At 46.7% G+C, this 13,403-nt stretch overlaps 1 protein-coding gene and 1 non-coding gene across 2 annotated transcripts; one reads left to right on the forward strand and one right to left on the reverse strand.

The window, feature by feature from the left end:
• Window positions 1-1,850: 1,850 nt before the first annotated feature.
• Window positions 1,851-1,957, reverse strand: LOC122752127. The gene has a single exon (XR_006355925.1). It is a non-coding gene; the product is annotated as a U6 spliceosomal RNA (small nuclear RNA).
• Window positions 1,958-8,048: 6,091 nt separating this feature from the next.
• GJB5 (gap junction protein beta 5) lies at window positions 8,049-8,837 on the forward strand. Its single transcript, XM_043997266.1, has one exon. The coding sequence runs from the start codon at window positions 8,049-8,051 to the stop codon at window positions 8,835-8,837; it is 789 nt and encodes a 262-aa protein (XP_043853201.1).
• Window positions 8,838-13,403: the final 4,566 nt, after the last annotated feature.

Below are 13,403 nucleotides of genomic sequence, written 5' to 3' on the forward strand. Positions count from 1 at the left end.
GCAGAGCCAAGATGGTGGAGTAAAGGCAGGAAGCTCTCAGAACTCATGACACGAACGCTCCCAAAAACCTCCAATGATAGTGGAGCACACATGTAGGCTAAATGGCAGAGGGTAACTCAAACTCTTCACACCAGAATTCCTGTGTCTTTGTGGAGTCCTCACAAAGCTCCCCTCGGGTACAACTCTCTGCTGAGTAAGCCACTCAGCTGGGCTCCTAGGTTCCTTGGGCTTCTTACTCGTGTCAACGTCCACCATTGAGTCCTCTCCACCATGAGGGTTCGTGATCCCTGAAACTGCCACCTTCCTTGGGTGGTTGTCTTTCTATATCTGTATCTGTGTTTGTGTATCTCTACTCCCAGCAAGATACAGTGTCTCCCCTCATGATGGAGGGTGTGCTCCACATCCAGAAAAAAGAACTGTGAATTCTGAATGCAGATTGAACCTACTGTTTCTCCTTTTTGTCTGTTTTTTTCTTTTTGTTCTGATTCTTCTTTGATAATATGACTAACAGAAATATGTTTGGTGTGATTGTATATATATATATATATATATATATATATATATATATATATCCTATATCAAATTGCTTTCTGTCTTGGGAGGGAGGGAGGGAGAAAAAAATCGGACCTGGAAATCTTATGAAAACAGGTGTTGGAAACTGGCTTTGCATGTAACTGGAAAATAATAAGATGCTTTTGTGATTAAAAAAAGATACAGTGTTGCCTACTGCTCCAATCTCTCCAAAAATATAGTCAATGGAAGTGGAGGAGGAGGAACAACACAAAGGCAACTCTAAGGGGCCTGGTTCTTCCTCCACTCACACCCCAATTCTTCAACTGAACTCTAAGTCTTCCAATTCCTAAAATGACTTACTGTTATACACAGGCCCCAGAGGGGTAACTGATTCTCTCAACCAATCACAAGATGTTTCCTTCTGTAGTATTATTTGCCTTTATCCAATGGCTGAAGTCAACAATGAATGAATAAACATTTATTATGCACCTACTATGTGCCGAGCACTGTGCCAACCCTGTGGATATAAAGGCAAAATTGATCCATACATTGAGGTAGTGTTGTAGAAGAATTTCTTAATACCTGTTTTATACTTTGTTATTGCATTCATTGAAGTAGGGAGTGAACCCTTGTTGTGACACTAGGCTGCTGAAAGAAGTGATGGATGTTGACTGTAACCATCAAGAGATGGGTAGCATATTTAATCATGAGTATCCTAGAAGATCGGTGGTGCATTGCATTGATTAGAACAAAGTTGCTTGTCTTAACAATATTGTCATTCTTGTGTACATTATTCTCCTGATTCGGTTCAATTCACTCTGTATCAGTTCATACAAGTCTTCACAGATTTCTCTGAAACTGTTCCTTTCACCATTTTCTACTGTACAATTCCATTACATTCATATGACATAATTTGTTTATACATTCCCCATTACTTTCCTATACCTTAAACCTATCTCTCGCCTGACCATAAACTCTTTTCTCCCATGACACTGACCTCACTGTTGGTCCTCAATCTAGATCCTCCATGTCTGGGCTCAGGGCATCTTCCCTGGCTATCCCCTATGCCTGGAACTGTCTCCCTCCTCATCTCTGCCTCCTGGTTTCTCTGGATTCCTTCAAGTCTCAGCTAAAAATCTTACCTTCTAGGGGCAGCTAGGTGGCACAGTAGATAAAGCACCAGCCCTGGAGTCAGGAGTACCTGAGTTCAAATCTGGCCTCAGACACTTAACACTTACTAGCTGTGTGACCCTGGGCAAGTCACTTAACCCCCATTGCCCCGCCCCCCCCCAAAAAAATCTTACCTTCTAAAGGTAAAATAATAGTTTTTTTAAAGGTAAAATATGGAACACTTCACAAATTTTCATGTCATCCTTGCTCAGGGGGCATGCTAATGTTCTCTGTATTGTTCCAATTTTAGTATATGTGCTGCCAAAGCGAGCACTTTTAAAGGTAAAATAAAGCTTTTTCCCCGCCCCCTTATTTTTATTGTCTTCTCTCTGTTGATTCTTTCCAGTTTATCCTGCACATAGCTTATTTGCACATAGTTATTTGTATGTTGTCCCTCCCATTAGACTGTGAAATCCCTGGGAGGTTTTTTTTTGTTTGTTTTTGGTTTTGTTTTTTGGTTGTTTGGTTTGGGTTTTGTTGGTTTGGGGGTTTTTTGGTGGGGCAATGAGGGTTAAGTGACTCACCCAGGGTCACACAGCTAGTAAGTGTCAAGTGTCTGAGGCTGAATTTGAACTCAGGTCCTCCTGAATTCAGAGCCAATGCTCTATCCACTACACCACCTAGCTGCCCCCATCCTGGGAGTTTTTAAGGTGTCTTTGTATCCCTAGTGCTTAGCACAGTGCCTGGCACATGGTAGATGCTTAATAAATGTTCATTGACCGATGGGCAATGTATAGACATCTCCTTAGCTTCCAGTTCTTTTTGTCCCTACCAAAAAAAAGCCACTACAAATACTTTTGTGCGTATGACTCCTTTTCCTCTTACCTTCATCAATTTGGTTTATAAACTTAGTATCATTGCATCAAAGAACATGCCCATTTTAGTGACTTTTAGAGCATAGTTTTAAGTTATTCTCTATAATGTGCCGATTCACAGTTCCATCAACAGGGCATGAGTGTGTCTGTTGCCCTACAGCCCCTCCAACGTGTCATTTTCCCTTTTTGTCAACTTTACCAATCTGATGATTCCAAGGCAGAACCTCAGAGTTACTCAGTTTTCTTTAAAGGATCATTGACAGGAGCAGCTAGGTGTCACAGTGGATAAAGCACTTGCCCTGGATTCAGGAGGACCTAAGTTCAAATCCGGCCTCAGACACTTGACACTTGCTGTGTGACCCTGGGCAAGTCACTTAACCTTCATTGCCCCACCAAAAAAAAGGATCACCGACAATGGAAGAGGAGCCTCAGGTCTAGAGAAGAGCAAACATTGCCCCATTTTTCAAAAAAGGAAAGAGACTGGCATCTAGAAACTATAGGCCTGTGAACTGAATTTATGCTCCTAGAAAAATTCCAGAATTCCAACATTATTAAAGGAATAGTTAGTGAACAACTAGGGAAAAAAACGATGATCAGAAAGCGTGTCAGAAGTACGGAATTGTCAAGAATAAGTCAACCAAATTAACCTCGTTTCCTTTTTTAAAATTGGACCTATGACTTCATTGGGGGGCAGGGATAGAAAGTTCCCACTATCTGCTTCAACTATAATTCTAGTCTAGACCTAACTCCTCTTAGAGCCTGGGGAAAAGAATGCCCAGCCTCACAGTACTCCGGGACCTGATTGCCCTTCTCCTCAATGCTAGGCAGTGCTCTCAAGCTCTCCTCCCATCTCCAGAAGTGGTCCAGGCCTCAGAGCGCCCATGACACCAGTGAGTCAAACTTTGACAACCCATGTAGACACGCATACCTTACATAGGCATGCATACTCATCTTACACTAAAATGTGGCCCTGAAACTCAATACAACCCTCCAGGTATGATCTGACCCTGGAAGAAGACAAAGGCACCATCACCTCCCTCATTCCAGATTTTATACCTCTCTTAAAGCAGACTAAGATAGAATTAAGGTGGATTTTTTTGACTGGTAAGTTCCATTTTTGACTCAGCATGTTTGCAGTCCACTAAGACACCCCAGATCTTTTTCCCTTGAGCTACCATTTCTCTGGTTATTCCTTAGCACAGTGGAGAGAACATCTGGTTGTCCCACTTCCAGCTCTAAGTTCCTTCCCCAATTTCCACCCTCCATCCCCTATTTTGAAATCTAACAAGCAAAAGAAATCAGACTCTATGCCCGAGGCCTCTACTTGTTCTCAGTGGTATTCTCCTCCTGCTGCCTAAGCATCATAGGTCCCAGGCCCAATGAACGAGAAAGCAGACTCAGCTTAAGGTTAAGGCTAAGGCAAAAGCCCGTAGCCAATGGAAAGCACAGCGATCCGTAGGGCCCCACCTCTGAGACAGGCACACCCAGACAATCTTCTCTTTCTCAGGCAAAATGATTTCTCTTTGACTGGAGATGAGTTTTAGCTACACTTCGTTCTGCCAGCTGTGGGGAAAGCAGCCCCTTGGGGATCCCTGGTGAAGGAGGACTCAGGCCAGCCCACCAGGTAAGTCAGTCCCTAACCTTCTAACCCCCGGAGCCCCAACTCTCCAGGCCCCAGATCCAGATGGGAGATTCTCTGCCCAGCGGGCAAATGGAGAATTTTAGGGACTGATATAAAGGACAGAGACAAGAAGGACATCATCTCGTTCCCCACCAGCCTGATCCCTGGGAAAATGGGTCGTAAGCTTTCTGATCTGGCTTACCGGCCCTGGAGGCAGGAACCCTGTGACGGGGTGGCCGGTACCTACACGGGGCACCTCGAAGACCAAAAGGGCTCAGAATGGAGCCCCTTTGGGAACATACACCCCACCACCCCCTCCCCAAAAGCCGAAGGGCCCAGCGGCTTCTCCGTCCCCATGGAGAGGACGAGTAGAGACGTGAGTGACCTACTCCGAGGCAGCTGGAATCCAGATGCCTGAGCTGGGTGGGACCTGCTCTGCTGGCTCAGCCTGGGCCTGCCCAGTAGAACCTCTTGCCCAGTGTAGGCAAGACTGTTTTTCTCCAGGAAGCTGGGCTGGGAGCCCTACAGGCATAGGACGGAGCAGGGAGGAGAGGGCAAAGCAGGGCATCCCAGGGGTGTTCCCTAAGGAGTTCTATAAGGAGTTTCCTCTCTCTTGGCTTCCCCCTCTTCTCTTCCAAACCCTTTAAAGACAACTACACTAGCAGAACTTGGGCTAGAAAGTGCTCCTCCTTTCATTCGTAAGAGCAGCTGATATTTAGATCGCATTTTAAGGGTTGCAAAAAGCTTTACATATATTATCTCATTTGATCTTCACAACACTCCTAGGAAGCAGCTAGATGCTATTATTCGCCCCATTTTACAGATGAGGAAACTGAGGTTCATCAACATTTTAAGTGACTCGTCCAGCATTCACCCAGGCAGTAAATAGTCTGAGGCAGCACTCAGACTCAGGCCTTACTAACAAAACTCAACATCCACTCCACCTAACCCTCAAATCAAAGATTGGCCCCAAACCCTACTCTCAACTGAGCTGGGAGACAAGACAATTAAGAGTGCTCAGCCTTGCCTTTTGCTTCTGCCCTTTGCTCACGCAATCCCAGAAGGCTTCCTGGAAGAAGGGACCTCGGGACACAATTCAGTTCAGCAAACATCTATTTAGCAGCCCAGGACCCTGCTCTGGGGAAAGTATAAGGTTTAGAAAAGACTTGCTCAGTATCCCCTACTCCCTCCCCGCCCAATGAGATTACATTTTAGGGGGGATGGATAATAGTAACTGACACTTACATAGCTCATTAAAGTTTACAAAGCACTTTATTTTCTCCCTTGAACCTCCCAAGAGGCAGCTAATTAAATCCTCATTTCAGTAGCTGAAGAAACCGTCTCAGAAAGGCTGAGATTAGTTTAGGGACTCACAGTAAGTGTCAGAATCAACATCTGAACCCATGCCTTTATGCTGCCACATCATGGGCACAATAGGAAATGAGGTCCATGCTGGGACAGGATTTCAAGCCGAAAGAGCCCTTACAGGTCATCCAGTCAAACCCCCTCATTTTACAGATGAGGAAATGGTGTCCCAGAAATGCAGCATCCTGGAGTGGAAAGAACATTGCGTTTCAATTCAGTGAACATTTACAAAGCACCTACAATGTGCTATGAACTCTATTGGGATACCAAAAGGTAGTTCGGTGGATAGAGTATGCTTGGACCTGAGGAAGACCTGAGTTCAAATCCAGCCTCAGACACTCACCAGAGTTAAGTCCCTTAGCCCTGTTTGCCTCGGTTTCCTTGTCTGTAAAATGAGCCAGAGAAGGAAATGGCCAACCAAACCAGTACAGCGTTAGGTACCAGCAGGACACTCCAATAAAAAGAGTTTCCAATTAGAGATCTTCCCTTCAAACTCCTGCTCTATTTCTGAGGACCTGAGCAACTTCGGGGCAGATCATGAAATTAGAATCAGCATTTATGCAAACCTTCCCTCACAACAACTCATGGAGGGAAGAGGAGGAGTAGGCACTGAAGGTATTATTATCCCCATTTTATAGAAAGAAAGATCAGACAGGAGCACACAGATGCTCAGCTTCAGAGCCGGGACTCCTGACCCAGTCAGGAGTGGTTGCCATGTCTGGAATACACTTCCTCCTTACTGTCTCGTAGAAACCCCAGCTTCCTTCACAACAGGCTCAGGTGCTGCTCCCGCACGAAGCCTTTTCTGCTTCTCCCAGTTGTCGGTGACCACTGTTTCTCTTAAAATTATTTTGTATGTTACCTGAGTGAGAGAGTCACATCCCTTCCCGGCAGATTTTAAGTTTCCTAACTGCAAGGACTATGTTGGATTTTGTTGTTATTGTTGGGGTTTGGGGGGTTTTGGTTTGGTTTGGGTTTGGGGTTTTTTGGATTTTTTGGTCCTTGTAATAATAATAGCTGCAATTTATATAGCACTGTTAGGCATGCAAGCCTTGGGAGGTTATTGTTGTTCGGTCATTTTTCAGTCCTGTCTGACTCATCATGACCCCATTTGGGGTTTTCTTGGCAGAGAATACTGGGGTGGTTTGCCTTGTCTTTCTCCAGATCATTTTACAGAGGAGAAAACTGAGCCAAACAGGGTTAAATGTCTTGCTCAAGGTCACATATCTAGTACACGTCCAAGGCCAGATTTTAACTTGGGAAGACTCATCTTCCCGACTCCAGGTCCACTGTGTCACCTAGCTTTCTTGTGGGTAATAATAATAACAGCATTTCCTCTCTCCAAAGAAATTTAGGCTTTACAAAGATTTGTGGTTTACCTCACCTTGTGAGGTCAGTAGTGCAACCTTCCACTTTTCAGATGAAGAAACTGAGGCTTGGGGTGGGGGAAGGGATCTGGTGAGTTTTTCTATCCTTGGGGGGCGGGAACGAGTCATTGTTTTAGGATTATAGATATTAGAAGTTATCTAGTCAAACCTCTTCATTTTACAAAGAAGGAAACTGAGGTCCCGAGGGGGAAGTCATCTAAGGAATAAATGGCAGAGTCAGGATTTGAACCCAGGTCTTCTTGACTCTAAATTCCGATCTCTTTCACATTTTGGTCAATAGGCTTTGTTAGGCCCTCAACTGTACCTAGTGTCTGACCCTGGACTGGACTATATAATAAGTAGGGTAGTCTAAGCCAGACAAAGCTTCTATATGTGAAGGGCAGGTGTGCCTCATTTTACACAATAGGTAAGTTCCCTAAACTTATTTTGAATTTCTATAAACGGTCATTGTAAAAGTAATCAAATTAATTTCTAGAAGAAATCCTATAGTAAATATTTTAAAGTGAACAATCATATTGTCCCCCATTTCTCTTTATCAGAATTTTCATCATTTTGGCTTGCTTTATTTAAGTAAGGCCTACCAGTGTCAGGCATCCCCTGCCCTCTTCCCTGAGCCTGGCCCAGGAGAGTTGTCTCTCCTCTAGTTGAGGGCACTGAGCTCAGATATCTAATAAAAGTACAAACAGGGGCAGCTAGATGGAGCAATGGATAGAGCGCTGACCCTGGAGTCAGGAGTACCTGAGTTCAAATCCGGCCTCAGACACTTAACACTTACTAGCTGTGTGACCCTGGGCAAGTCACTTAACCCCCATTGCCTCACTTAAAAAAAAAAAAAGTACAAACAGCTCACACTAATTTGGGGCTTCGAGGTTACAAAGCACTTTCATCATAACTGAGTGAAGTAAGCAGGAATATTACTATCTCCATATTAGAGATGAGGAAGCTGAGGTTCAAAGAGGGTAAATGTTAGAGTTAGAATCTTAAGCCAGATCTCCTGGCTCCATGTCCTTTCCCTCCACTGAGCTGCCGCTCTCGCCCCATTTCGGAAAGAACAGAAAAATTCCCTCCAAGCACCCGGCCTGGGAACCCACCCCACTGCTTGACCCAACCCTATCCCTTCCCCGGTCAATTCCCATCTTGTCTCCCCGCAGGGGCAGCCGAAGTTACCGAGGGACAATGAACTGGGGGGTCTTCGAGGGACTGCTGAGCGGCGTCAACCAGTATTCTACAGCTTTCGGCCGGATCTGGCTGTCCATGGTCTTCATCTTCCGCGTGCTGGTCTACCTGGTGGCTGCGGAGAAGGTTTGGAGTGACGACCAAAAGGACTTCGACTGCAACACGCGCCAGCCCGGCTGTGCCAACGTCTGCTACGACCAATTCTTCCCCGTCTCCCACATCCGCCTTTGGGCCCTGCAGCTCATCCTGGTCACATGCCCCTCGCTGCTCGTCCTCATGCATGTGGCCTACCGGGAGGCCCGGGAGCAGAAACACCTGCAGCAGGTGGGCCAAGGCGGCGGCCGCCTCTACCCAAACCCAGGTAAGAAGCGCGGAGGGCTCTGGTGGACCTACGTCTTCAGTCTGGTCTTCAAGGCCGCCGTGGACTCCGCCTTCCTCTACGTGTTCTACCGCATCTACCGGAACTACATGCTCCCGCACGTGGTCCTTTGCAAAGAGGACCCCTGCCCCCATATCGTGGACTGCTTCATCACCAAGCCCACGGAAAAGAACATTTTCACGCTCTTCATGGTGACTACCGCCTTCATCTGCATCTTGCTCAACTTGATAGAATTGGGTTACTTGGTCAGCAAGAGGTGCTGGGAGTGCCGGCGGGACAGAAGAAAGGATACCAAGAAGGACCTGCTGTCCGGGGGTGACCTCATCTTCCTGGGCACGGACAGCAAGCCACCCCTCCTGCCCTTTTCTCCCGATTCCCCCCGAGACCAGGTGAAGAAAACCGTGGTATAAAGCGCTGCCTCGACAAGAAGGCCACGTGCCCCGGTGGGCACCATTCAGCACTGGGCGCAGAATCAAAAGGCCAAGGCACTGAGAGAAGCCCAAGGATCAGACTGGTGTGGAGCCAAGGGGCCCCGTTTGGGTGCCTTTGAGTGGGGAGACCCTCACCGGTTCATCTAGTTCTAAGAAAAGCTGCACCTAGTCAGTCCCTCCAGTAAAGGAGGCATCACAGATTGGGGGGGGGGGCGATTCTGTAAGTCTTCCTATCAGGAAGTCCTTTTTTGGCGGGGGAGGGTCAAACCTCCATCCTATCGCAGTGTTAGCCTATGGAGTTACTTCCAAAGGAAAACAGTAGTTGGGCCCACCCCGATTGGGACCGGACACAGGCACCAAGTGCTCCCACAGCCCTCACAGCCACATCGCCCAACCCATTATCTCCGCACAACAGAGCCCACCAAGGCTCCCACAACTTATTCCCAGAAGAGGGGGAAGTCAGACTCCAGTCTGGCCCCACTCCAGCCGGAGACATTCCCTTCCGCCTCCTAAAATGCCTTCTCTCCAGCGGTGCGGAGTGGATGCCTCAGTGCCTTGCCCTTCCCACCCCCAAGCTTCACCTGCCCCAGGGACAGTTAGTGCCCTGTCCTACCCCGCAGGTGCTGGCTGTTCTAGTGAATCATTGAAAATCAGAGCCGGAAGGGACCTGAAAGATAATGGAGCCCAACCCTAGTCTACAACGTTTCTCCTCTCCTTCCCCCACCCCCACATGAACCCCGCAGACCTCCATAAGCTCGGTTAAAGGCACTGTGGGAAGATGAACCTTCTCAGAGCTGCGCTGCCCCCAGGCTTCTGGGTCACTGTGCTAGTTTCCTAGTAATGAGCGCTCTGCTTCTTCTCCTTCCTAATGAAAACTGCTTGAATTTGGAACTCACTTTAAAAAGAAAAAAAAAGATTGCTATTTTTTGTTTGCATGTAATTGAGAACAAATAAAATAAAAATTAAACATTAAAAAAATTTTTTAATTGAGAGCCAGATGCACTGATCCATTGAGAAGTGTTTGAAGGGAAAGGATAAGGCAGTGGGTTGACTTGCAGGAATGAGGAAATGGAAGGACATGAGCAAACCCAAGGACATAAGCAAACCCTCTATTGACAAACCTCCCTGGGAGGAAAAGAGGACTGAGCTGGAATCTGGACGTCCCACCTGGAGGGTAGCCACGAAATTCCAGAACTCGAGAGTCAGCAGGCTCTTTAGAGACCACCTGGTCCAAGCCCCTCACTTTAAGGATGAGGAAAATGAGATTCAGATCCGAGAAGGGACTTGAGCAAGGGCATTCAGCAAGTTAGCATCAGAGTCAAGACCAGAATCCAGGTCTTTTGATTCCAAATCAAAGGCTTATTCTACTGCCCCTTTTATCCTTTTCTCTTATACCCTGAAGCCCTTCCCTGAGCCTTCCAGGATTCTGACTGGAAGGATGGCCTTCTCCAGTCTCATCCTACTGCCACGATCGCTCATTCCCCTCACGTTGCTCAGCCCTTGATCCCCTTTCAAAACATCAAGACAGAAGTGGTTCTTAAAATGTAGAGTTTAGGAACCAAACAGGAAAAGGTGAAAGTGTTGTTGTCACCATGTTATGAAGGATGCCAAGTTGTGGGACCCCTGGGGACCCTAGTCTCCTCATAGGGTACGCTAAACTAAATTTGGCCTGATTCTCATGTGAGGCACCCCCAAAATCACTATCCTAATTGCAAGAGACAGTAATATTCTATATTATGTCTAGCAACTTCCTCAAGGCCACACAGATCACAAGCAACACAGGGAGGATTTGAACCCGGGTCCCTAGATTCCAGAGTAGTGCTCTTTCCTCTCTACAACAGCATCTGCCACTTCTGAATCCATGTTTCCAGTGTCTAAAATGCAGCTACATTAGCCAAGTTCCACCCAGCTCCTGTTCCCATATTCCTCTCCACTAGGAAAATCTGTGAATTCCAATTCCCAGTAATGGCAATAACAATTGTAATCATAATAGTTCACATCTATGGATGGTTTTAGGTTTACAAAGCACTTCCCACGCAGCAGTGGAGTAATGAAAGTGTTAGTATCCTTATATGTTGAATGAAGAGGAAACTGAGGCTCAGAGATTTGCCCAAGGTCATAAACTAATACACATCAGAATTGAAATGTCAGAATATTCTGACAGCTGCGCAATCCAAGAAAACGTGGGCCATTGGAATGCAGACACCAGGCAGTGATCTTGCTGAATTGACTTGAATTCCCCTCTACTGGCAGAGGCGCTTCCCTGCCCTGGGGGCCAAGGCAGTACCTATAGTTAACAGAAACTGATAGACTGAAAACCTACCCCGGCACCCCAGGAGGCCCACGGCATAGGGAAGTCCCCGCCCCTGCCTGCCTACCTGACAGAGCTGGGTGCAGGATCTGAGCGGAGCGGAGCCCCAGTGTTTGCTCTGTATCAGTGCCCATATTGCCTGCCCATCCACCCACTGGCTCGACAAGGTGTCTTGGCTCATTGGTCCTGGATGCTCCGCCCAGCCAGTGATGTGCCTGAGCAGGACAAAAGCTTGAGGGAGGCCCTTGGGCAGAGAGAGGAGACCTCAGGGGTGGTTCTCGCTCCGACAGCAGCTCCGGGTTTGGGCTCTGGCTCTGCGGGAAATGGGCCAGAGGACAGCCTGCTGGACCCAGAACAGGTGAGACAGCCCCACATGGGGAGGACAGACTCCGGAAGCCAAGGCCAGGGTGGAGGGAGGACTGGGACTAAGGGCTGGCAATAGGGAAGAAGGAGCTACCCAGAAGCAGGGGCAATGCGGGCATGAGGACAGGACCAGAGTAGGAGGATCTAGACAGGGGTAAACAGAGTAAACGTCTTACAGAGCTTGGGCTTGGACCACCAGAGGTCCGGGAGATACCTGGCTAAGATCAGTCCATTTAGCAATCAATGGAGAGCGAAAGGAGCTGGGTCTCAGGCCTTCCTCAGACATGCTTCCCATCCTTGGAGCAGAAGTCACCTTGACACATGCCTTCAGCTCCCACAGTTCACTCCTTCCTCATTCTCTGAGAATTCTAGGGATGGAATGAGAACAAATATTTTTTCAGAACAAGGGACGCAGAATGTGGACCTAGGACCTGGGCAGAAATTTTTGCCTAGGCAATGAGCAAACTTGGTCAGATCTATCAAAAAAATCTTAGTATTTAGAGTTGGAAGGAACCTTTAAAATCATCTAGTCTAATCCTCTTGCTTTGTATATGAGGAAACTAAAATCTGAAGGGGTGAGGTGATTTGCCTCAAGGAAATACTAGGCACAAGGGAGGCTCTTGAGAAAAAAAAAAACAGAGTAATTGGGAGAGAAATGGAGGAGAGCACCTTCTCTCAAGGATACCCCCACCTCATCAGCAATTCCAGAGCTTAAATTCCCCAGTCCAGGTGCATTGTTGTTTCTCAGTTGTATCCTACTCTTCTTGACCCCATTGGGGATTTTCTTGGCAAAGATACTGGAGAGGTTTGTCTTTTCCTTCTCCATCTCATTTTACAGATGAGAAAACTGAGGCAAACAGGGTTAAGTGATTTGCCCAGGATCACACAGCTAGTAAGTGTCAGAGGCTGGATTTGAACTTAGGACTCCAAGCTGGGTGCTCTATCCAACTGTGTTACCTACCTACCTAGATAATGAAAAGGCGCAGTCATGGAAAACCCAGAAGTCCCTTCCTTTTGGCCTGGGATGCACTGGGGGATTGTTGGGGGTGGGAGAAAAAAGCAGTTTATTCTCATTGTTCATGTTCTTTGGGTCATACAGATGTTCTTAATTGTTTTATATGTCATAAAACACTTGACCAGGGTAGTGAAGCCTATGGATCCCTTCTCAGAATTATAGTTTTTGTTGTTTTTACAACTCAGAATTTAAGAAAATATTAAATACAATATAGAGATTAATAGAAGATTAAAATGTCATTTTTCTCATCCAAGTTCTTAAGTCCTATGAAATCTATCCATTGACCCCTCTAGGGGAGTCTATGGACCCCAAGTTAAGAACCCTTGGACCAACGTGGATCTGTGTGCCTAGAGCCCTTACAGGAAAGGCAGTGGTATGGGAGTTCATCTTTGGGGAGATGTTAGGGGAGCAAGAACTGATTGTAAACATTTACTAAACCCCTACCATGTGTCGGGTATACTGTGCTAAGTGCTGGGTATACAAATGTGAAAAAGAAAGACAGACCTTGCCCCTCAGGGAGCTTTTGTTCTAATGAAGGTGACAGTATACAAAAGGGAAATCGAAAGGGGAGGGAAGATTTAAAGGAAAGGAATCTTCATAGCCATAAAAAGTGTCAAAGGGGCCTTTGCTCAGCCCCAAAGGAGGGAACATATACCATGGAACGTTCTTACTGTCTTTCTTTGTCAGCGGGGTGAGCTAAGAGGTTGAGAATTGAGATCGTTTTATTATCCCTGCATTTGGATTATCCAGGATATCATGCTAATTAGGAGTAGCGGGACTAAAGTGTGGCTCCGTCCATCTTAGGTGATTCGAGGGACAAGCATCTCCTGCAGCCTGTGTTGGTAACTCGGACAGC

The sequence above is a fragment of the Dromiciops gliroides genome, chromosome 3 (assembly GCF_019393635.1).
Source record: "Dromiciops gliroides isolate mDroGli1 chromosome 3, mDroGli1.pri, whole genome shotgun sequence".
Lineage (NCBI taxonomy): Eukaryota > Metazoa > Chordata > Mammalia > Microbiotheria > Microbiotheriidae > Dromiciops > Dromiciops gliroides.